General features: G+C 40.6%; 1 protein-coding gene across 3 annotated transcripts in view; it reads left to right on the forward strand.

Moving 5' to 3' along the window:
• Positions 1 to 25,964, forward strand: part of jmjd1cb (jumonji domain containing 1Cb) — an 86,127-nt gene that overhangs the window by 28,453 nt on the left and 31,710 nt on the right. For all 3 annotated transcript variants that reach the window (XM_029248611.1, XM_029248612.1, XM_029248613.1), the window contains exon 2: positions 10,771 to 10,935. In XM_029248611.1, coding sequence (XP_029104444.1) covers positions 10,771 to 10,935 — 165 coding nt within the window. The remainder of the gene's footprint in view (positions 1 to 10,770; positions 10,936 to 25,964) is intronic.

Below are 25,964 nucleotides of genomic sequence, written 5' to 3' on the forward strand. Positions count from 1 at the left end.
TGTCCTTTTTCCACATGAATCTGTAAATCCCAATGCCCTCCTACCCCATTGGTTTACTGTAGAGTGACTGCTGTTTGTGTTTACTGTGGTATGCACATATAGAAGAAGAATGCTACAGGAAAGAGTGGTAAATGATCTCCTGACACCAGTGATCCTTGTACCTTGTGGTAGTGGTCCTCGATGTATGTTACTATTATAGGGTGGTTTTGTTATAGGGCAAAACATTCAATACCGGTGATGCAGATTTGTTTTAATGTTGTTAAATATATGCTGTGTTGTAAGAGAAATATGCTGGTGAAAGAAGCTGTTTGATATGAAGTTTAAAGTAAAGGCTGCTTTGGAGAAAAGCATTTGTAAAATGTGTAAATGTAGTTGTTTAGTTCCTGATTTATCGGACATTTGACCACACCAACCCACTGTGCTCTGCTCTTATGTACTATTTGTACAAGAACCCACTGTTCTCTCTGCAGACTAGTGTCTCCACACATTCATGTGATCACACATCACAACAGGGAAATTTATTTAATCTTTAGCCGGACCTAATAACACTAGTCAACTTAATAGCGCTGACTTATTGACTTTCTTTTGTGGCAAGATTTTTGCAAGATTTCCTTACTTCCTACTCCTTGTTGAGCCAGAAAACCTGTGTCTTTCCTGTATCCCTTATCACCACTTCCTTCCTCTGTCTTCTGCAGATAAAGAAACACTTAGATTGCTGTGCCCTGGATGTTGCTGGCAGTTCAGTCAAGCCCAATAAATCAGCTTAAATTTGGAGACGAGGCGAAAGCTTACAGCAACGAGAACAGATAATTGAAGTTGTTTACAGTGTTATTCATGTGAGGAGCTCTGTATTGCATGTGAAATATGTATGGGGTGAAAGTATATGCTGGGGAGTCCACTTGAGGCAGCCCAGAGGTCATTCTGCCCTGCAGAGGTATTGATAGCTTTATTAGTATCCATTCAGCTGGGAAATTCCCTGCCTGAGATTTCAGTGGATCTCATGAATCTCACTTATAAGGTTGGCCCCCTCATTGCTGGACATGTGAGTTGCATTATGCAGGAACTTGTGTAAGATGCTTGCAGGAAATGCCTTGTAGGAACCCGAGCTTGCTCAGTTTGAGCTCTTACACCTTGTTTCTGATAGCAATCTGGATCTCGTGTTCTTAGGAAAGTGAATGCCCTGAGCTACAAGCCACATGTACCACCTGGTAACTGCATAGCTTATCCAGGTCTTCTTTTTGATAACTATCTTCATTCTAAGATGTTATGTACTATTTGTACGAGAACCCACTGTGCGCTGCTCTTCTGATTGATTTTTTTTTTTTTTTTTTTTTTTTTTTTTTTTTCCTCCTCCTCCTCTCCCCCTTTTTTTCCTCGGGACATCATATTAGGGTTTATTTCAAAACACTTCTTCACCTGGGAATACAGCTTCTGTCAACAGTAAGAAAAGAGTTACATAATAGTATTTTAAAGTCTTACAGTTTAATAGTTTAAAGGTTTATTCAACACAACATGAGCAGTGTTGATAGCCATCAGCTTCATGGTTGAAGAAAACCACACACATTCCGGTCTCGGCACTGATGGAGCAGCTCATTAAAATGTGGAAAATTGTTTCTTTGAGTGGTGCAATGGATTGGTCTCTCAGGACCGATACCTCTTTGTGTCTAAGAATATCCAGAGTCTTGCTCTCTAATTGTGACTGTAGAGCATGTGTACAGAGAACTGTTAGATATCTGAAAGTCTACTTGGTTTTTCTCCCTTTTTTTTTTTTTTAAAAAAAAGTAAATTTTCAGTATGGACAGTAAGGTGTGAATAATGCGTCTGAAGAACTCGTGTATCACGCTGTGTAAAAGTCCAGTAAATGTGTCATGTTTGTATTTAAATTGCCAGTATAAATCTAGAGATGCCACAGTGTTTCCGCATATTTCTATGTATGTCTGTTAGTCTGCAGATCATCTCTTTTTTCCATCTCCAGGCTGCCCCTTACTACTCTTTTCTTAGCTGAGATCAGCAATGTGCCATCATTGACTGATCAGGCCTTGTTTGCAGACGGGGCTCCATTAGAGACAGGGTAAACAAAGACGTGCTTCTAATCCTATGTCAGAAGGAGCTGAGTGCAGAAACAGATGTTGCCTCAGGTCATGCAGCCTTCTATTTCTTCTTCTGGTATATCTTACTCTCCTAATAATTTTTTGTTTACTTAAAGCAACACTTGATGTTTGTTTTGGTTGTTGTAAATAGCATCTTTTCTGGCATATCTTTTTAAAAGATTTTTGAAATTGGTTTAATATCACTATACAAATTTTCTTAGTGTACAACTGCATAAAGTATGTGAAAATCTCCCACCTTACCAGCAGCGAAACAGCCCCATACCATTACATTTCCTCCACTATGCTTTACAGAGTGCATCAAGCATTTCTGCAGCATCTGCTCATTTGTTCTACATCTCCCATGTGTTCTCCTCCTTGATTCAAACACCTCAAACTTATTCATCCGTCCATAATCCTCTTTTTCCAGTCATCCACCATCCAATGTCTGTTTTTTTTGCCCATTTTTCTTTTTATTTGCCATTTTCATATATGACTTTTTCTGTGAAACTCTGCCTCTAAGGCCAGCATCCCAGAGTAGTCTTTTCTTTCACTCTCGCAGATGACACTGGCATTCGACATGTATTATTTAAGTAAGCAGCCAAGTGAGGACCTGTAAGGCGTCCATTTCTCAAGCTACACACTCTGATGTGCTTTTGTGCAGTTCTGCATCTGGGCCTTCCACTTATTTTTTTTCTCCTGGTTGGATCCAGTTTGCCCTTTTCTTTCAAGACAGCAGTGGACACCTTTGTAAGAAATTGTCAGTTTCTTGGCTACGTGACGCACGGAGCTCGTTTACAAAACAACAATAGACTAACATGTTTCTTGAGAAAGTTATTTTGTTTAGGCTAGTTTTGAACCCTGAAATGAACTTCAGGAACACCAGTATCTTTTAACCCAAGGAACAGCAGTTGGCTTTCTTTATTGAGCAGAATAGCAGGTTTCGGTTATGCTAACGTAATTGCAAAGGTTTCTCTAATAACCAGTTAGTATTTAATCATGATTAATTAAGGATGAGCTAAGAGTTTACCATTTGAACATGGGAGTAATGGCTGGTGGAAATGGGGCTTTGCAGTCATATGTGAATAATAAATTATTAATCAGTCATTTCAAGCAGTAATAACCATTTGCAACATTAGTAATGATGTCTTGGCTCTATATATATATATATATATATTTTATTTATTTATTTATTTTAAATCAGTATGTGGTACCTTGACGAAGCATCAATTTTTTCAAAAACATGAACATTCCATGTCCAATCAGTTTTCAGTGCTAGTGTACATTGTATAGAGAACATCTTTTGTTGCTTTCGTACCTTGAAGTAAACTGGGGTGTGAAGCTTTCATGCACTATATATTGCAGACTTTGTAGTTATGTGTATATTTGCAGTTTTTTTGCAAATGTTTAAGCAACAAGGCCATTTAGGAAAATTGTCAGTTAATCTTCAAGTGTGTTTTTAAATGTAAGACACAATTGTAAATTATATGCTTAATGTTTTTAGTTCACAATGTCAATGTTGAACTGTTTTGTTGAAATTATTCAATATCCTTTGAATTTTTACATGCAGAGGTTTACAGCAGTGTTATTCTGTATCGTTGTATCAGTAATCTGTTTTCCTGTGAAGAGCTTTGGAGAAAAGTCTGCTAAATGGGGAAAAAGTCTACATAAATGTACTGTACACATACACATATTGTCTGAAACTGCTTGTCCTATGCGGGGTGGTGGGGAGCTGGAGCCTAACCTGGCAACACAGGATGTAAGGCTGGAGGGCGAGGGGACACACCCAGGACGGGATGCCAGTCCGTCACAGGGCACCCCAAGTAGGATTCGAACCCCAGACCCACCGGAGAGCAGGACCCGGTCAAACCTGCTGTGCCACTGCACCCCTAAATGTACTGTAATATAGTCTTTATATGATCATATAGAAATTTTTATTAAGAGCTACATACACACGTCTACAACCGCTTGTCCCAACTGCTGGTGCCTAACCTGACAACACAGGGCGTGAGGCTGAGGGGGAAGGGGGCACACCCCGGACGGGACGCCAGTCTGCTGTAAGACACCCCAAGTAGGATTTTAACCCCAGACCCACCACAGAGCAGGCCCTGGCTAAACCTGCTCTGCTCCCCTGCTTCCCATACATATGTTGGAAAATATTTGATGAATTTTACATGAAGGTTCACATTGTCAATTTGACTTAGAAAAGATGGGGTGTGGGTAATCAATAGAAGGAAAGGTATCCATCTTTTTAAAAAAATCAGTATCCTTAATAGCATGCAGATTTCCATCTAGCAGGCACAGAGCTGGATCTGCTCAGGAAAGAGGTGAAAGAGGGGAATGCAGGTCAGATGGGTCACTGCACCAATTTATTTTTGTATGGAGGACTGACTAGATACTGAAGTAAACTGCAGTGCTTTAGTATCATTCATGTCTTACTGCAGCTTTGGCAGTGGCAGATGAGAGAATTCCTTCAGGTCTATGACTAGAGAGTAGAATTTCAAGCCTTTTCTTTCCATCTAATCTGTTTCTCTTTCTTATTTTCTTTTTTAAAAAAAAAAAAATCACCATCTTTTATAGCTTCAGTGATTTGAAAGGCAGATTTTTTTTTTTTCTTTTTTTTTTTTTTTTTTGTGTGTGTGCGGGAGATGCTCTGCGTGGGTCTCAGGGATTGGACTGCAGCGGTCCAGTCCCAGCCAGTCAGGAGAGTCTGGCTGCCTTTAGTGATGGGCAGATTTTACAGGGTGGCTAGTCTTTAAGAGCACATGCAAATTATGGAATGCAATGCTGTAGATGATGTTAGGACTGAAGAGTTAAAAAGGCACTCTTAAAGCTTTAATTGTACTCCTGAACCTACAAGCTGTTATGATCATGGATAATTAAAATTATTTAAAAATGCCGTTCTTTGTTGTCAATGAAATGATAAACATACTTGCACCTTTAGTGTTGCTTGCAGATGGTGAAAGTCTGACATTTTATCTGTATGTCAGTGGCTTTTAAGCAAATGACAGTAGCAATGTAATCAATGTCTGGAAATCACTTTTCCTGTGTTCAGTCTATTTTGGCACAGTTGAAGAGCTTCTGTCCGGCTGAGCCTACAGAACCTTTTTTGATGATAAATGATAACAGCAGCTGGAGGTGTGATTCACCATTATTCACAACACCCCCTCCCTTAGTCTTCAGTCGTGGGTTGTGAAGAAGCGACAGCTTCTCCGGCTCAACTCGCCGTTGCCAGCGCATGTCCAAAATCACTGCGCTGTTCTCTGCAGGCATCTGTTGTAGAGATATGCTTTGAAAGGGGACAGTGCTGTTGGTTGCATAGCAACCAGGTCTTCAAACATGTAATGTCTTCATATTTTGTATTGCTTTCTTAGGGTTTGGCTTTTGAATATTATCTCCTTGCAATTACATGTGGTTGTTCAGCTTAGGCAGTCTTACATGCACAATTTGTTGAAGAGAGCTGGTTTCTTCGAGGTGTGTTTAGACTATGAAGTGGCTATGGTTTGCTTAAAATATTGTTTGTGAATGGGTATTATCAAGCTGAACCCTGTCTGAAGTCCAAGTAAATGACAGTTGAATGTTGTGATGTTTCATTAAATTTTTTTGTTACATTTTGGGTGTTTTTTATTTTTTAAAACCACTTGCAGTTTTTATATGTAGCTATTTTGCTTTCATGTTAATATCTGTACAGTGAATCTCTTTATTATAGCATTACACCAAATTCTGTCATTAGGTTAGTGTTGAGAATGACAAGTAATTCTTGAAATTGATAACGTGTGGGATCACATGAACAAGCAGTTCTCTGTCTGAAGATGAGCAGAAGTGTTATATAACTCCATTCAGTAGGACAAACACGCATGCACGAGCAGGCAATGGCTAATACCATGCATGGTTTTGCAGTCATCCCCTTTCTTCTTATTTCTGTCTTTAATAGCTTGCCTTCTATGCTTTTTATTTGAGTTTGATATCATGTGGAATTAGTACTAAAATGGGGTGACCACTTGCTCTGGCAGCATTTTGTTACACTTGTCATTTTTGGTTTTGTTCATTCTTTGTGTTCTCAAAATGACATTGGCCCGCACCTTCAAAACTTCTTGATTCAGATAATTGAGAGATGCTGTCATAAGAGTGGTAAAGCCTGTATTATCCCTTGTGTGTCTCATAATCTCCTCTTGTCTGTTGGTTCTGTGCTTGGTCCTCATCTACTTAAATGTTGTTTTTTGATTGATTCATTCGACTGTGGCTCTGATGCTAAATAGACTTTATTTTAGAGGTGAGAGCCTGTTGATGAAAATGAGTCTCCTTTTCCTCATGGTGGGGACTAGTTACTCCTGCGTATCACAGGATCAGATCAGAATTATTGTTTGTGTCTAGTTGCTGTTCTTACTTTGCTCAATGTTTCCAAGCAGTCCATTTTGAAAATCTAAAAGTTTGCTGTTGTTTTTTTTTTTTTTTTTTTTTTTTTTTTTTTTTTTTTTTTTTTTTTTAATAAAAAAAAAAAAAATTAAATTGTTATGGTTGTGAACTGGTACACAGCTGCATGAAAGTTCTGTATGCAAAGTGTAGTGTCACGAGCAGGCCTTTCAGTTGTTACTGTAATTGGTGAACATGCCGTCATGGGCCATGTGTTGCAGTGTAGAAGTTGTGAAATTGGTGCAGCAATATTTTTTTTTTTTTTTTTTTTTTTTTTTGTTGGGGGGATGGTGTGCGAGCCTTTTCTATTTCCCAGATAACACAATCGGACAATGAAATTATTGTGGCTTAGATGAGACTCGAAGTTGTTCTTTTAGTATTTTATGCAGGTGATCACTACAAATAGATTATGGGTTTCCAGTTGGTGTTACATGAGAAGCAGTATATTGTTGGAGAAATATGAGCTGTTTAGGGAGTGTTTTAACCATCCTTCAGCTGTCCTGCAGGGTCCATATGTCTTTGATCCCCTCTGTTTACCTTGTTAATAGACAGGGGTACATTTCATGCTGTTTGTTGTGTTTTAACAATGTTTAAAAAATGGGTTAATAATCAGTTTGAGGTGGAAGGAACTCTTATTGGTTAGAATGTAGCTCACAAGGCCTGTTATGTCTCACTATAATAACTGAAATGTAAAGGAATAAAACAAAAATGTCAGATGTATTTAATTTTTATTGAAATGATGTCCTTACATTTCCCCCTTTTAGTTGTCATATTAATTGTCATATAGGTTAGGGTGGTAATATTATGAAATCGTTTAACTCGCTTGCTGTTTTTACTAGCAACATAAAGTGTTAAAGCGGCAGAGGGTTTCTAGTGTAAAATGTACATTCCCCTGAGCTGGTCCAGCCTATTATCAGGAGCGAGTTTCCACGTGCTCCCCAGTGTGTGCGCCAGCCCTGCTCTCCTCTATACTGGCTAATCCCATGTGCTGGCACCAGTTTCGTGGCCCCACAGGTCACTGCTTGGGTACTGAGTGCAAACATTCCCGTTGCTGCCTCTGTCTCGCATGTAAATTTTTAATGAGACTGAATTTTTTACACTGCATTAGTGCCTCATGAGAGAACAGAGGCCATACCACCCCTCTAAACCCTCCCCCCCTCCCCGAAACAGAATATCTCATTGTAAATGTTTAATTGCAAGCAATGGGAACTGACACTACTCCAAGGTCGTGTGTGTGTGTGTGTGTGTGTGTATTGAGGGGTCACGTGTGCTCCGCAAGGAATCGAGCTGGCTGACATACCGGGCCTGCTGTGACGAGATTGGCAGCTCTCCTGAGTGGGGTGTGGGGGTGAGCTTGCCTGCCTGGGAGCCTTATTTCCAGGCTCCTCACCTGCTCTCTCTTCTCTCAGCCTGCCGTTCCTCCGCCCCCTTCCAGGAGCACTAGGCTTTCTGAAAGCAAAAGACCTATTTTCCAAAAACACGTGTGCTCTAACAGGGGAGGCAGCAGATCGCTACACAGGGAAGAACGTGCAACGGCTGTAGACACAAAGACACCACAGGCCTTGTGAATCATTCCTGGTTCAAGTCCGCGTTATGCAATTCTTTCAATGCATGTTGTTTCTAATTGGTTGCATCTGAACTTCTCATTCCCAGATCACATGCTGAATCACTGTTGCAAAATAAACATTTAAGAAAAATGTGTTGCCGGGTAGGCTCCGGTTCCCCGTGACCCCGTATGGGACAAGCGGTTCCGAAAATGTGTGTGTGTGTGTGTGTGTGTGTGTGTGTGTGTGTGTACAGTATATATTACTGTTTTAAGGCTGACTATGAAAATGGATGTCATTTTGCCATGTCAAAAGCCTTCAAAGCCTAAAGGACACAGACTTAAAAATACACTGCAATTCACCTTTGGCTCTTGATGAAACACTACTGGAGATTAGTGTTACTGGGGCGGCATGGTGGCACAGTGAGTAGCGCTGCTGTCTCGCAGTGCCTGGGTGGTGTGAGAAGATGTGGGTTCCATCCCCGCTCAGTCTGTATGGAGTTTGCATGTTCTCCCTATGTCTGCATGGGTTACCTCTGGGTACTCTGGTTTCCTCCCACACTCCAAAGATGTGCTGTTCAGCTTCACCCATAGTGTGTGAATGACAGTGTGTTCCACTGATGTATGGATGAGTGACCCATTGTAAGTAGTGTATTTAGCAGTGTAAGTCGCCTTGGTGAATAAGGTGTGTGGGCTGATAACACTGCATACAATTTGCTGGAAGTTGCTTTTGAGAAAAGTGACTGGTAATTGAATAAATGTAAGAGTAAATTAAGTTTGGTGTGTTGGGGAGAACAATGCTGACAGGTGATGTGGTGGTTAGGGTGATTCCCTTTTGGCTTGAATGACCCTGCTGTAGTACTTTATAGCAAGGTGCTTGTCTTGTACTAATGCATACAAAAACCCCCAACTGTATGAATGAGTAAAATAGTCCCTTAATACCCTAAGTTGCTTCGGGGTTAAAAGTGTGACCTAAGTAGATAAATTTTCTTTCTGGCAGGGGGCATGGTGGCGCAGTGGGTTGGACCGGGTCCTGCTCTCCAGTGGGTTTGGGGTTCGAGTCCCGCTTGGGGTGCCCTGCGATGGACTGGCGTCCCGTCCTGGGTGTGTCCCCTCCCACTCCGGCCTTACGCCCTGTGTTGCCGGGTAGGCTCCGGTTCCCTGCGACCCCGTATGGGACAAACGGTTCAGAAGAAGATGTCTTTCTGGCACTTTGTGCCCTCAAGTTTTCTATAGTGGTTGGTAATTTTTTCCCCCCAGATCTGTTGTTCTCATATTTATCAGGTCACACACCCTTGGAAACTTGCATGTTTAAGGATTTGATAACACTAGGAACCAATTGCTGTTTTGTTGTGTAAGTAAGTGTATTCCTTTCGCATTGTGGTCGATGGTGTCAATAGCATGCTGACATTTACTTTATCACTGGAGATCAAAGTACATTCATGATTAGTTTAAAGGTGTGATTGCATTTTAATTCAGCTGAAAAGTCTTTTTGTCTATGGGTTTAATTCATTGCTTCATGTTAGTTAGCCAAAAATGTCCATAAAATTGGTACCAAGTAATTTTTCTTTGAAGGAGATGTTTGATTTAGATTACCTATTGTAATACTTTGACATTTTGTAAGTTAAAAGTATAAAAACAGCCGATAGTACAGTGGTTAGAGCTAGTGCCTTTGTACCCAAAGGTCACAGGTTAAATTCCAACCTCCAGCTGTAGTACCCTTAAACAAGGGTTTTTGCTCTAAAAATTGCTCTAGTAAAGTTACCCAGTTCTGTAAATGGGTAAATAAATGTCAGTTCACATTGTAAGTTGCTCTGCACAAAAGCATCAGCTAAACAAATAAATGTAATGAGTCTACTGAGCTTCAGGTTACCATAGTTTAGTGATGCTCTGATTCAACGTATGCATGCTTGAAATTCCCCACTGAAATGAACCATTTCATCTGTCATTAATAGGTCTCTCACTACAGGGGACTTGAACCATTTCTAAGCCTTTCTTGAACAGTAAACATGTTCATGCAATAGCTTTTGTTTGAAATCCTACACAAACTTATAGGAGATCATACAGCATCCGTGAGCCACCAGATTGCATACTGGGTAGAGCCATTGCCTTGCACTGGCACCCTTGATTGAAATACTTAGCATGAATTGATACAGTAGAAATCACCAAGTGGTATAAATGGATTAATACTGTAGTTATAAATTGTAGCTTTACACTGTAATTTGCTTTGCAGAGCAGCATCAACTGAATGAATAAGATTCATAATAGTGTTGAAGTGTTCAAAAGACATTCTTTGTGTTTTTGAATTTAAATACAGACACTCTGCTTTCTTACAGTTCCTGAGCAGGATTTTTGGGAATTCCCAAAAGGATCTATCACAGAGCTGCGCTGTAAAACTGTAAATCTCTTCAGCTGATTTCTAATCTTGGCACAAATGTGGCCTGTATAAATATTTTTTTTTTCTTTAAGTTTTGGGGCAGCCCTAATTATATACCATGTTTGATGTGCAGAAAGGAGGAGCCATTTTTTTCCTGGGGTAAACCTCAGTTGATAGATGTGACATGCTTGTGTGTGTGTGTGTGTGTGTGTGTGTGTGTGTGTGTGTGTGTGTGTGTGTGTGCGCGCGCGCGCGCGTGCTGCATGTCCGCTCACTCAATGGTCTCTTTTTTTTTTTTTTTTTTTTTTTTTTTTTTTTTTTTTTTTTTTTGTTTCCTCCTTCTCCTGCAGGTGTACGTGGAGTTTGATGACCTGGAGTGGGATAAGCGTGAGTGGGTTAAGGTGTACGAGGATTTCCAGATCTTCCTGTTGGAGCACCAGCTCGTTTGGGCCAAGCGGAAGGACAGTGCTCAGCCTCAGGGAACAAAGAGCAAGCCAATCCAGTGGCCGGCCCTGGTGAGCACACCTTCTCTAACTACTACAGCTTGTGGAGAGCTATTTGCATGCTGCTTTGGTAACTGAACCTAATGTTGAATCTTTCAGCAATGCATTTATCCTAGGTGGCTTTAGTCAAATAAATGGCAGTAAAAGAAGGTAAAATGAATAACTATCACTCATTTTGAGAGAAGTTAATGTCAGCATGCACCTGATATTCTTTTTCCCTCTTCTTCTTTCTGCCTTTAAATTAAACTCATACTTTTTAAATAGCTGGGAGTAATTTAATTGGGATTTCCTACCTATAACTGCATGTTGGGAAGTAAACTTGTTTGGAAAGTTGGGGGTGTATTTAGTTGGAGAATGTTACAGTGGTGAAGGTTTGATTAGTGTGTTTCCAGTAGCCCGTTTGTCCATAAAAGGCCATACTTTTTAGCAATGTACTGTTTTTTAGGTTATCCGATGTAGAGTGTGTAGATGAAGAGCTCTAGTCTATGTTCTCATTACGTAACATGCAGCACAGCGCCATCTGGCACCAGGATTAAAGATAAGAGTTCAAAGAAAGTCCTTTTGTGACAGGAGTGTTTAGTCCACAAAAAGCCAAGAACGTCCTACTCTGTGTGGGGAGAGCGTCTGCTTGTGTTTTCCTCCTCTTCGCTCTAAATCTGTTTCGTGTATGTTTTGTTTCATTTGTTTCTTAATGCTTCACAACCTGCTTAGAAACGATACTTAAATGTTTTGGGTATAAGGAGTTTGAGTTTTCGAGGGGCGTTTCTTTGTGTGAGTATGCATGCATATTCTCTATTCTTTCCTCACACTTGCATGAGTCAGGTCTCATGCCACAAGTTAAAATATTCTTAGAGATGAGCCTCAGTTTGTGCAACAGGGGAGATTTTGCTGTAGTGGTTTTTGTTTGAGTAATTGTGTTTTTCAGTCTGAGCTACAGTACAAAAGTGTCAAAACAAGAAGTCTCAGCTGGTTCCTACCCAATCATTTATACTCTGGTAATATCACCAGATATCAGCCATCAATTCACTGCACTTCAGCCAGAGTATGGATTTCAACAGCAAGGCATTTGTTAGTCTAGACAGGTCTCATTTAAATTTTTTTTTTATTAAATCATTACACTGCAAAGGCCTAATTATCGGCCAGTGTCCAAGTGGTTTCAGTGTGCATTTGTACAAAGTGCATTTTCTCTTTTTGAAAGGCATTGTCTTTCTGCCCCCCTCCTCTATCTCCTCTGGTGCACATTTGCATTGAGCACTTCATTATTTATGGCTGCTATTTCAGGGAGATGTAGACTTTTACTGCTGCAGGATCCCCTTAGTCAGCAGCATGGGGCTGTGTCTGTCTCGCGCCGGCTGCTGGCCTTTGTCTGACGCCCTTTGATATGTGTGGCACCAAACGGTGTCCCCCTGGGCCCCTCTCACTGAACTTGCAGTAACTATTGACAGAATGCGACCTGGGAATCGACACCCATCAACAGTTTTCAGCAGCTGCTGGTAGCTGGCCTATCTGGGAGTTTGTTTTGGAGTTGTGCCCAGGTTATTTAACATTTATAAAGCTATGTGTTGGGTTTTTTTTTTTTTTTTTCTTTTTTTTTTCCCCTCCCCCCTCTCCCCAGTCCTAGTTGTCTCATGATACTACTCTTAGATTCTGTTTCTGGGGGACATCCAAGAATTGTGTGAATCACTCATGTCCGTGAAGTGTCTTAGCATGTCAAGGCTGCTGTCTCTTGTACCATGTCACTCAGCCCAATCTGTCATGCAGTTCAAAGCATTTTTTTTTTCTGTAAATATTAACAGCCAGAGTTGTTGTTTCAAATATGGCTCATTTTTTCCATGTAAAATGTTTCCCCAAGACAAATATCTACAAAAATGCTATATAAAAATACTCAGTGCTAAAATACGGAAAAATTATGAAAACATCTATTTATAAAACACCCTTTTTGCAATGATTTGAGGGCTGAAAAGCTTTTCAATAAATGATATGGAAACAGTATATGACTCTAGTATATGTATAACAGTATGTTAATGTAATTAATAAAGGCTGAATCAGTTCATTTGGCTCATCCTTTTCTCTCCAAAGCAAGTTGCATCATTGTTTACTAAACTACTTATTTACACACAGCTGGGTAATTTTTTTGCTACAAAACCTGCTGCTCACTTAACAGTGAAATAAGGCATACATAATAATAAAAGATGTATTCCAAAGAACTTATATTTCAATATAGTATGCAAAATTTAAAAAAAAAAAAAAAGTCCTAACTCAATATTTTCAAATATATTATATGTGGATTCTCAAAAATTTCTTCATTTGAGCCACATCATTTTCTTTGTTCTGTATATAACCAGAACGGCCTCTTTACCTCTTGTGTAGTTTACCTCAGGGGTATGAAGATCAGTCTCAGAAGAACGGAGGAACATTTGGACTGATCTGCTTTGTGTGCTCTGTGCTCTCGTCATAGAGAGTGTTTCACTGATGTATGGATGAGTGATCCAGTGTAAGTCACCACGGTGAATAAGGCGTGTAGGCTGATAACACTACATAGAGTTCATTGGAAGTCGCTTTGGAGAAAAGTGTCTGCTAAGTGATTAAATGTAAATGTAAGCATATCTTCTACATATTTGGAATGTTGAGACATTTGCTGCTTTTAAAACCCTAGAAGTCCAGTTTGGACCATTTTTCTTAGTGTGCTGATGCATTCAGAAATTTACAGCTGATTATTTTTTGAAAGGCCGAGTTTTAGAAAGGCAGCATTATTAGAATTACAAAGAATATGTATATAGCTGTAAATGTTGTTGGGTTGTTAGTTATATCCCTTTTATCTTCCATGCAGTGGACAAGAAATAATAGCGTCAAGCTTAGTTTTTGCTCTTGAGCATGACACTTGGACCTTCAGTCTCCTCCGTTTCCTGTTTTGTGTCTGTCAGATGGGATGTTGGCTTACAGTTCCTGCCTGTCTCAGGCCCGTACTGCGGGCATGTTGTGCAGTTTTGCAAACCAAGAAATCAACTTGATGCGTCCATTTTATTAGATTCACTTTCTGCTTGGCTGCAGCGTCCGGTAGGTTAATTGAGACCAGCCCGCCCTGTCCTGTAAGGCGGGGGCTGTGGGGGAGGTGGAACTTTCCGGGCTCCAACGCACACAAAGGGGCCTTTTGTATGGGCATGCCTCCATTGTTTTGTGAGCACTGTCAGTGTGTTCAGTGAATGGAGCTCTTGGTGTTGGGAGTTTTTCACAAAATCTTGCTTCTTTAGAAATATAATCCCAACACTGTGATCTTTGAATCAGTTGCATGAAAACCTGTAATTGGCATCAGCTGAGATTAATGACTTGTACTGAACACTTCATTTACATGTTTAGTTTAATTTTTATTGTGCAACAGAAACTTAATTGCTCATTTGAAAGGCATGGAATGTGACTAAAACCTATGGATTAATTGGCAAACCTCAGAATGCAATGACTTTTTTTTTTTTTTTTTTTTTTTTATAATAAAAGATTTAATTTTTTCCTCCCAGTGGACATACACAGCCACATAGTTCTCAGTTTTACAGTTTGTTTGAACATACTTTGTAAAGCTTTCTTGCAGTGCTTGCTTGGAGGAACAATGAGGACAGTAAAAAGGCAGTGTAATGGTTTACCAGGACAGCTCTAGTAAACCCAGGACAGGTTGAGTACATCCAGGCTGTTGGAGTGATTTATGCTGCAGGACCAGTACCCTCCTCTCTCCTTGACATTGCTGTGTCAACCGTCGCTGAGACCTAGGACGTATTGTTTGTCACTCTCACATGGCCTGATTCTGCTGCTCACCAAGGATTTCATTATCCTCTCCTGGTACACCTCTGTTGTAAACAGGAAAGGCCTTAGTTTTAGTCCTTAAATTTCAGAGGAAGTTGTTGACCTTTTTAGGATCTAAAGCACAGTTTGTTGCATCTCTGAAGCTCAATGTTAGCAGTAGAGCTGGAGTTTTACTATTTATTCTTTCAGTTGATTCTTTTCTTCAAAGCAAGTTATTTTTCAGCAACTGCTTACAATTATCCATCCATTTGAACACCTGGGCAGTTTTTTTAGCTGGAGTTGTTCAGCATAAGTATTTTGCTCAAGGTTGCTGCAGTCAGAGCAGGGGTTCGAACCTGTGCGTCTTCGAGTGTAAGGGAGTGACATTAACCACCATGCTAAATGCTACCCCATCTTTTAGTGTGGTAGTGATTGTCCAGTCTGGCTGGACTGGGTACCTGTTACCATGTGAAATAGCATTTATTGGCTAGTGTCCATGTGCCTTCTGCTTGTAACACTGTTTTTGTGCAGGTCAGTGTCTGGCTTTCAAGTGTGAGTCTGCGTGTGTGTATTTGTTAGTGCATCCATATGTTGTGTTGACAGAAGGTGAGAAAGACTGCTAAGGGGGAGGAGAATACATACACAGACAGGGGATATACAGATCATCCTTCACTGCCAACTGCACAGCTGGCTGCTTAATGGTAGCAATCATAGACAGGCAGCATTTTCAGGGGGACCCTGGGGGTATTCTAGCCTGCCTGCCTTTGAAGGGGTGAGGGGGACTGTCTTGCTGAGTTATTGAGGTGGTCAGAGAAGGAAGGACACAAGCACCCCCTTTGCTTCAGAACATTCTGCTAAAGATGACATTACCTTCTCTCACAGCAGCATTTTGTTAGAATTTCTGTGCTCCTAAAGGCTTGGTTAACTCACATGTCACCCTTTGCTTGCTGCTGTCTGGACTGTGGAAGGCTGTGTACGTTGTAGAGTAGCAGCATACTGTTTAATCCCATGAATTCAATGCCCTTTTTTCTTCCATTTTAATGTGTTCTTATAGCTCTCTACTGGCTTATGCATTTCATTTTGATGAGAGTTTTGAGGGTACTGTTTGTGTGTATGTGTGTTAAACATAATATTTAATAAACCCGGTCTGAGGCTGGCCCTCCAGACTTCATAATGCTTGGTGATGGAAGTCTTTCCTATGTTGTGAAATGGTTTTCCCACATGAGTAAGTGGAGCACGGAAGCAGGCCTTGCTGTGATTGCTCCTGCTCATCAGTCATCTCTGTCAGCCCTTTGGATCCCCTCCAGCATTCCAGCCCTTTGTTCTCATCACTTTCAGGACTTTATAATGCTTGAGACCTGGAGCATGTCATTCAGGACTACCCCCCCCCACCCTGTGCTTGATGGGGTTTTGCTTTTTGTATATGTTTGCTCTAATTTAAAGCAAACCTTTATTCAGATTCAAATATTCTCGTATACTTGTCCTTCTGGAGCAGCAATGTGTTTGTGTGTGACTGTGGTTTAAGTTATTGAAGAAGGTGTAGTGGAAGAGAGGGTTTTAAATGACAGTGTGGGGAAAACAAAATCAGATTAATAGGCATTTGAATATAATGTATTACATGGAATGGAGGTTTTCTAATCAAATTGTGACGTTTAAGTTATTTCAGTTAGGGGTGTTTTTGAATAGCTTCCATTTCTTTGCAGCAAGCTGCTTTCATTACTCTTCTTACGGGTGTACCATAACTCCATCGAGCTGGTACATGGTCCCCCAAGCAGATGATCATTTGAAGGTTTGCAGCACACAATTTTTCATATTTTCAGCCACATTTATTTACTAACCCTACACATGTTAAATATACTGTACATACTGCTGAATTAATGTTCATAATGGCCAACGGTGGGCAAGTTTACACCATAACTATCCTTGTGCCCTGTGTTCCCTGCATAACCTCCTGACTACAGAGACACTGACTTAGGCAGATGATTGATAATGAGTGAAAACCCACATATTATTGCTGTAGTGTTTCTTAAAATGCATACTTCAATATTTTAAGGGTTTTTTTATTTATTTATTTTTTTTAAACCATCTTGTCCTAAAGAATACAATTGCTTTGTAAATTGTAAAATAGGGGAAAATTGAGAATGTAGTCAGTTTAAACTATGGCTTTGTGCTTTCAACAGAGAGAATTTAAGTAGATTCCATTGCACCATTTCACTCACTGGTTGGGGATAATGTAATGATTATACAACATGTACCCAATTGTATTGTTGCTCAACTTTTGTTTCTTATGAACAAAGCAGTCAACGTCACATGTAGTAAAAATGTTTCATGTTTCCTCACAGGCGACAGCACCATCCTTTCCAAATGCTTTTCAAAGCTGTCCCAGAGTGCCCAGTTCTGTTTGCATGGTGTCAGCAAAAGAACAGTTGAGAGCATAGGCGATGTTTAGCATGACCTTTGACTCAGGCCGTATAAGGCTGGGTGGCATCCTTGCATAGCCCAGATTACAAACACCTTTTACAGCGCATGGCCTGGTATGCCATCAGTGTACTTGTTGGTGCTTGAAGCTTCTGTGTCTGCACCCCCGCAAATATAAGTGTTCACACCCATTCTGTTTAACCTTATGCACCAAAGACAGGAAGTGAAATTTCTGTGGGTTTCCTGTACATTATCTCTCTGGCAGCGCCTGCAGATGAGTGCTGCCTGCAGTGACAAGATTTATTTTTCCCCCTTGTATCCCCACTCTCGTTAATTTCCAGGCTGAATATTTTCTCTACTATGGGACAGCTGTGTAAAGCTGGACCACAGCCTTGGTGGCCCAAGGACTTGGCCATGCTGCACTTCTTTTCTTGAAATCGTCCGGTCTGAAAACTTGTGGCTGGTTAGAACTGTTTAGGGGGAATACTGTAGTCTAAAGTTAATTAAGCAATACATTTCTTGGCTTCTTACAAGACTGACTCCAACAAGTGGTATATTTTGATGAGGAATTGCTTATATGGAATTATTTTTATATGAAAAATGTATTATTCATATTATATGAAACATAAAAATTTCGGTTAGAAATGTATAATGTACACTTATTAATAATGCATCTACAAAATTATTTAAAGATAATTTCAAATGGTAGTCTGTATACCTTCATGTCCCAAATAAGTACCAAACATTGCACGATAGCATTGCTGTTATACTTTTTAGTGATCAAATGTGCTGCTTTATTTTTAAGAAAGTATTATATCCGAAAAAATCAGAGAATGAAATATTTGTGGGTATGGATTTTTGGGAACTAGTCAGTTCTAAAAATATTTCCATTTAAAACTGAACCTGATTTTTGTGCAGTAGTACAATACCGATATGCTCTGTTGTATGAATTTAAGCATTGCTAAAGACATTTTATCCTTAAGTGTCCTTAATCCCAAGTGTAGGTATAAAGTGGCTGTTACAGCTATATGGACTGGAATGAATTTAGTCTCACTGTAATGCTGAAAAACTTTTCATCTGTACTATAGTCGATTTTAAATATTTTAATATTGAATCTAGTAAAAGTTTAAAGTGTAGGGTTTTTTAGGAGTCAAATATCCTTCTTGCACAGCAGAACACAGGAAGTGGATGTTAGGAATAATGCAGTGTATGTCTTGATGAATTGATCTGATTACTCCAGCAGAGGTGTATTTCCAAGGCAACGTATGCCCATTACATATTGACATACCCTAACACACACACACACACACATACACACACACACACACACAAGTCTTTATTGTTCCAAAGGCTTGCGGTGACACGTTAGGCTCCAGGACTATTCTCCATTGTGAGCTGCAACCAAAGGCATACTGTCCGTGTGTTGCAGAGAGGGAGGTGGTCATGAAACTGCACTCCAAACATTTATGTGGATGTGCACTCTATCACACTGTGAGACCCAATATGTCATCCCCATATTGAAGCCACATTCATATGCCAGTTATTCTGGGGACTTATTTAAATTCATGACAGAGCAATACTTAAATTTGTTTAATTTAATATATATGTATATGAGACTGCAAGAGGAATGGGGACTTGAGTATAGCAAAGGGCAAGATGGCGTGGGGCATCCAGGGAGAAGTCATCTGCAGCCACTCCCTCCTTCAGCAACTCTTTCATCATACAGGTGCGGTTGTCAGGGTAGAGGAAAGAGGTACAGTGGCTGGAATCAGTGCACACTGAAATGCCTTGCCCTACTGTGCAAACACATCTCTGCCGGGATCCATTGTCTGACAGCAAGTTCTTATTAAAGAAGCAATTCTCAAAGCAGTCCAGAGCAGCAGCCACAGGGGGGAAGCTAGGGGGATTATGGGTCACACAGACTAAGGCGCAGTCAGTTAGATGAAAGAGTTATGCAGCTCTGCTGGAAAGCTGAAAAAGCAGCCTTACACTGGTATGCTGGCAGCCTGATGATTCCAAGGGTGTTACGCTCTCTCTCGCTCTCTCATACACACAGACACATTACATGCGCAAAGTCTGTGGGGTGCCACTCTAGAGCATAGCATGTGATGAAAGGGGTCTCATTTGCACCTTTTTTTTTTTTTTTGTATAAATTGCATCCATGCCATTTGGACTGGACAGTGACATACTTGGAATGATTCTTCTCTTTGTAGCAACTGTTTTTAATGGAGTGTATTAGTTTAATTGTGATGGTATCACATTTTGAAAGTCCTGCTATGAGGCGAAGCTTTGCAAATCAGCTGATAGAGGCACCATAAATTGGGTGTATTTCAGATGTAGGTTTTTCATAACTCCATGCCGAAGTGTGTTGCTATGGTAATTATAAACGTCCTATGTTGTGTAAAGCAGACCATTCAGAACTTTTTGTTGCCTTTTCTGAAATGTATAGATTTGTATGTGGACTGTCATTTTGAACATATCAGAGGTGTTGAGACATCTGGAGAGAGAAGAGGTGTGCTCCTTTTGATAGGTTTCGTCTGAAATTGGTCTGCATGCCCTTGTGCTTCAAAATTTGTGGCCTGATTAAAACTCTTGAGGCTTGCAGACCTGATTTTCACTCCGTGTGACTCCAAACAGATTCTTTTGGGTCTGCTGATGTTTGTCGGTTCCATTTTTAAAGCCAGATATGACATAACTCAATCCTACTGGGTAGATCCGTACAGCGCATGACTGAAGCAAGGTCAAGTTGCCATTAATTTGATCAGACTGCAGGCCCTTCTCAGGGTGAAGTGCTTCTGTGCCTCTTTAAAAGCACGGAGGAATTAATCCAAAGGGTCATTGGACTCTCGGCCGACTTGTTCAACACTGCAGTGCTCACATTAAAACTAATGGATGGATGGTTGCCCTTTCACCTGCTCCACACATTTCTTTGTGGCTGGTTGCCTTGTATTTCAGGAAGAGAACTCCGTTGGACAGGCATGTCTGTCTTAATTTTATAGTTTTTGTGTTCCTGAAGAGGAAAAAACGAAGATTTCTGATGTTTTAGAGAAGAATATTAGACTTGTGTGAGTGTTTGTTTGCTCTTCTGACTGACAGAAATATCTTTTTTTTTATTGAATCTTTCTTAAATTTTGACAATTAAGATATTTTTGTCCCATCTGCATAACAAGGAAAATTTTGTTATTCAGTTGTAAGCCTTTATTGTCATTTAAAGAATTCTTCCATTCTTCCATACTCTTGTCATGGGCTGCCTCCTTCCTGAAACATCTTGTATGTTTTGAAAATTGGGGGGGATCCTCAGGGACACTTTTTTTTTTTTTTTTTTTTTGACTAAATCCGTTTGAGTTCTTTGAGAGTCATTGTGTGTTGTTCAAAGGTGTCATTTATATTTTTCATGCTTTATTTCTTTGTGAAGTAGATATTTGGTTTGTGAGGTCTAGAAACGTGTATGTTACTGCAAAGGCTACAACAAGCCATCCTGGAGTGAATAAAAATGTATGTGGTCTCAGAGCAGGATAAAACATGCACTATTAACACAGACCATTGTCGTTTGTCTATCAGTTGTCACCTGAACATATTAAACCCAACATTCAAAATCCTAGTTTATTTTACTGCTGGCCTTTGAGGTGTTAGAAATGTAACAGATCTCTCTGCCAGAAATTAACAATAAGCCTCTCAATTGTTAATGCGTAGTAAGCACAGTGAGAGCAGATAAATTACATATTTTCCAAGGGAAATCTAGTGTGGGAAACATTTCCCTCAGGAAGTTATTTTATAAATTTGAAAGCACAGTGGAAAGAAATGGAGTATATGTTGGAACAAAGCATTTTGTTTTCTTTTGTGGATGGATGTTTGGGAGATTTGGTGCACTACCAAGTATACAAGGGTGTGTGAAGGGGGTCCACATTTCTTTAATACATGAATGAACCTTAATGTCAATGTTACATTGCAGAAAGCCTTGGCAGGATGGCCATTAAAAGTTACCCAAATGTAGTGTTTTTGGTATTGACTAATGACAGAGAGAATTCAAAAGACTTACATTGCATAAAATGTCTGCAGAATTGAGCTTCCTTCTTGGATGTTGTGTGGAGGATATGCTGCATGTTGACAACTACTGTAAGTAAATGTTCAGGTAACTGGAAATTCCTTTCACATGCTTTTTTGTATGCTGCGCATATAGAGTTGATGTGCCCACAGAGGTGCTATATTAAAATATAGAAGCTTACTGTCTAGTTCAGTAAAGTGCAAAAGATCCATCAATTTTTTTTTTTTTCCTCCCCCCTTTTCCCCCCTTCCTCCATACTGGGTTTACGAATCCCCCCTTTTTTCTGGGTGAGTGTTGAAAATTTCCTTTCAGGAATTACTTAATAGATTATTTTTGTTGTGGGTTTTAGATGTTTTAGTTATATGCTTTGTCTACTTGATTGTTGTCTGGGGAAAATGTCCTACAGCACTGTTGCTGTTCTGGTTTACTCCAGCACTAATGAGACCTGTGGATAACTGGGTAGCTCGATAGAAGTCCCTTGTTTGTATACATATCATGTTCCTCAGCTAAAGCAGACATATCCCTGCTGAATGAAATAGTCTGAGATGCTGCATCCTTAACACTCCTTCTGCAGTTAGCAAAACTTCCAAAATAAATTCAGTCCAGAGTGAACTACATCTGAGGTCTTGTACTATGTTCTTTTAGTAACAATGCATTTTCATTGGATAAGTATGAAAGACTCAAGACAGCAAGGGTACAATCTGCTGTCATTCTGCCCATTCCTTAAGGGCAAGTACTGGCTGTGTTTAATGGAATCAAAAGGACGACTGTCTTGGCTCAAGTGACCTTCTGTGTTCTCGAGGAGCTCTGCCTACATGAACTGTCTGCAGCTTCGTACATCAGTCTTTGAGGAGTTCCTATACATTGGTTTGTGTTATTACATTAGAAATTGTGATCTTTGGTATAAAGTAAATCCCGCTTGACTTTGTTTTGTTTTCTGAACACATAAAAGATGTCGATGTATTCTTGTGTCTCTGGTGGCATGTTGGTAAATTGCTGTGCCATTGAACCCTGATCCCTGGCATGTCACACCAGCTCTCTCTGGCAAGGAGGTTCCAGGGAGGAAAATTGGCTTGTGTTTTTTTTTGGGTGGGTGAGATGAATGGTTTTTTCCTCTCTGGTTTCTCACAGTGACATCTATGGCTGACAAGGCTCCTTCATGACTAGGAGCAAATGGTATTCTCTTCCAGGTGTGTTACATCACTTGATGAAACCTGTGGCCTGTACAATGAAGAAGCAGGCAGATCACAGCTTGTCTGTTTATTCTGCTGTTTGGCAATAGTCTCGTTCCTGTTTTAGCAGCACCTTAACGCTTAGGTGGCATGGTGCATGTTTGCATGTTAGTATTTGTATGTGTATTTTCTATCTGCCTGCCGAAGGTACCACATGAGTGCATGTGAATATCCCCCATCTTTGTGCTTGCTGACTTTATTAACTCGGTGCCTGCACCTGCCACTCACAGAATCACAGCTGAGCTGTGAAGGTCTGACAGGGAGACAAAAGCCCTCCTGCAGGAATTCAGGCTATTCTATTCAAGCAGCATTATGTAATGTGCACTGTGACAACAGCAGTGGGCTCTTTTTAATTTCTGAGCTTCATTCCTTTTCAGACCTTCAGTTGCTTCCAGCCAGTGTCTGAATGATTCTTGTTGGATGCACAGTTAAGTTTTGTTTTAGAAGTTGAACAGAATAAAATGTCTGTGTGTGAAGAAATGAAAATTAAATTTAAGATTGATTGATTGATCTTTTAATCTAATTTTTTTAAAAAACCTCTGTGTTACTGTAAAAATGAAAGCAAATGGGTAATTTGCAAACTGCAAGTTAACTCTGAATTTTTGCCATCTTCCTGTGGTCATGATGGGCCAACATGTCGTCTTCTCAGCCTGTATAAATGCTGCATGTGTCTCTGTGTGGGGTGGAGCAGGGATTTTACATTCAGATCATTCTTCTCTCCAATCTGGTGAGCTCTGAAATGAAATGGAATTGCAACGGAAATGAGGGCAGTAAACATCTGACTGTAGCCTTTCGGAGTGCAGATGGGGATGAGAGAATTATCTTCACTCTCCTGTGGCCGTATTGTTGGATACCTGCGTGCCAAGCCTGTTAAGCAGGGGATATGTCTTCACTCATGCTCAAATACCACAGTAGGAAGAATGCAGTATTATTCCTCTGCAAAATGAGTTTGCTTTTAATTTTGCATGTGTGGTGAGTATCTGCAGCTGTGCCTCCTTGCTTCTGTCCGCCATTTCATGTGTGTCTGGTGTGATTTTGTCAACAGCCGCTGACAGAGAGGCTGCCACTCAGATGCTCCAGTTTCAGACTGGCTTGATGTGGTTTTGTGGTGCCCACAGTAACTGCTTTTTAATACTGTATATAAAATTTCTTACTCTTAGACATGGAGGCAAGTAGACAGCGTAACTTTGGTAGGGAATTCCTCAGCTGGCTTTTCCACATGTGCACAAAGTGTACAGTGAAGAAGAAGAAATTAGCTTTTGACCGCTCCCTTTGGTGTTATTCCAAGGTATATTTGGCAGCGTATAGATTTGTGTGTCTCGTCCTCATCTGATAGTAGCACTGCGCAATTCATTAAAAATGGTGACACCCAACTGTGTGGAAAGACAAAGGGGAATTGGACATGCAAAATGCCTTCAGCCAATTACACAGTGATTGGGAATAGGCAGATCTGCACAGTGACATCTCAGGACAGACCTGTTGTGTAATATAGTGAGCAGCTGCCAGACAGATTAGGATTCCAGCCCCCACAGTAAAAGGAAGATATTCTCAGATCACTCACCCTGTTGCTTATTAAGTGTAATCCATGGGAGTTCTTTCTTTTTCTCGATTGGTTAAAGATTACATACTATTATTGATTATATGTAATCACAGTCCTAAGATTAAAATTGTCCTATGACACAGAGATCTGCTTCCTACGCTCTAGTCTTGTGCTGTTCTGTAATGTACAGCAGGTAAAGCAGCTTTTAGTCCAGTTGCCTTGCAGTCCAAAGATCTCAGGTTCAAATCCCTGCTCCTGGCGTCGTACACTTGACCAAAGTACTTTGTCTGAACTGAAATGGCAAAAATTATCCAGCTTTAAAAATGGGGAGATTATTTTAACTATCTTAGTATGCAAACCTAACATTGTAAATCACTTTGAAAAAAGTGTCAGATAAATGTATACGTATAGTATCTGTTTCTCTGAATTCCCTGCGCATAAATTATGTTATTGGCTCTATACCCACCAAATGTGTTACAAGCACCTTTTGCCACTTGCTGCCAGATTTTGACCTAAGTTGTGTTTTTTTTTTTTTTAAAAGTTGGACAAAACAGTTATGTTCATTGTCCCTGCAATATTAAATACTTCCTGTGGTCGGAAATGTGGCATTCCTTGTAGTCTGTGATAGTTACCAAGAATGTTATAATGTCAAAATGCCATAAGTACCTCAACATCATAACCTCGTGGTCAAACAAGCTTGTCTTGTTGAGTTTAGAGGTCTTTATTCTTTTCATATTTGCTACACACTGCTCTTACAACATGGCGGGACAGGAACCGTCAGAGTGATAGGAAGGACACAGAGCAACCAAGACTGAACCCTGAAGGGTGTGCTCTGGAGGAACCTGCCACAGGAAGGGTCCTGTTGTAACTGATAAAATGTGCAAATGGCATCGGTCAACTTCTGCCTTCAAGAAGTGAGACTCCAGATCTGGTTGTTAAATGGGTGTTTTATATTTTCAGTTTGTAAGGCACTTAAAATCCCATATATATTGCATATTTTAGCTGCATGGTGTGTCTGCTCTCAAGGTGTTGGAGAGCACGGATATGGTGCTGTGATGACGATGGCGCTTGTGCTAGGGGTGGTGTGGGAGGGAGACTGCCTCCTCAGAACGTCCTGCCAGGACATGTTCCAGCTCAGTAGGCGTGGGTTGGCATGGGATAATCTGCAAGGGCTCTCAATCCCTTCTCCTGTGCATGCGTGTGTCCGAGGGGGAGGGTTCAGCTGTACAATTTGACTGCCTTGGGGGTTTCTGCATAGGAACCTTATCCCTGGCTGGATGGAACTGCGAGCTGGGAATCTTGGACACAGAAAGACATTTTAATTTCAGAGAGCCTTTCTGGTTTTGCCTGAGGTCAGTCCTCCCAGCACATAACGGGAAGTGGGTGGGAGAAAACCATTTGTTGTGTACATATTCCCACACTAAATACCAAACTCTTGAAGGTAGCTCTATTTCAGAGATTTACTTGAAGCCGGGTCTCCCTTAATAACCTCACCATGTCCTGTGTTTAAGGTACTTTTTCAATTTTACGAGAGCTCGAGTTTCACTGTAGCTCAGGGAAATATGGCTGTTCTTAAAGCACGACTGTTGGGGAAAGTTGTCCGGGCAGGAGGGCTCAGATGTCGGTTTGGCCAGAGCTCTGCTCTTTGTCTGTTCTTGAATTTACAGCCCACCCTGCTTGTGCTCTGCCAAGTGACTAATCAGCAGAGTGACTCATGCTGGAAGCGACCGCATTGCCACCTGTGATTGGGGATTAGTTACACTTTAACGGGCACCGCCCTTTTCCTGGTTCAAGCACGCCTACTAGCTCAGAGCTTCACTCTTGTCTGGGTGTCTGCAGTGGCTGGCGGAACTGCAGTAAGCTGTCGTGAGAGCTCTGAAAAACAAGACGTTGGAGGAAGAGGAGGAACGAAAAAAACAAAATAGAGGACCGGTGGTGACAGCAGCAGCAGCAAGAACAGGGAAAAACCAGATCGGCCTTAGTGAAAGACTCCTCCTGGGTTTGACTGGCTGCCCGGTGGCTGGAGCCGTATGTT

This window comes from Scleropages formosus, chromosome 24 (assembly GCF_900964775.1).
Source record: "Scleropages formosus chromosome 24, fSclFor1.1, whole genome shotgun sequence".
NCBI lineage: Eukaryota > Metazoa > Chordata > Actinopteri > Osteoglossiformes > Osteoglossidae > Scleropages > Scleropages formosus.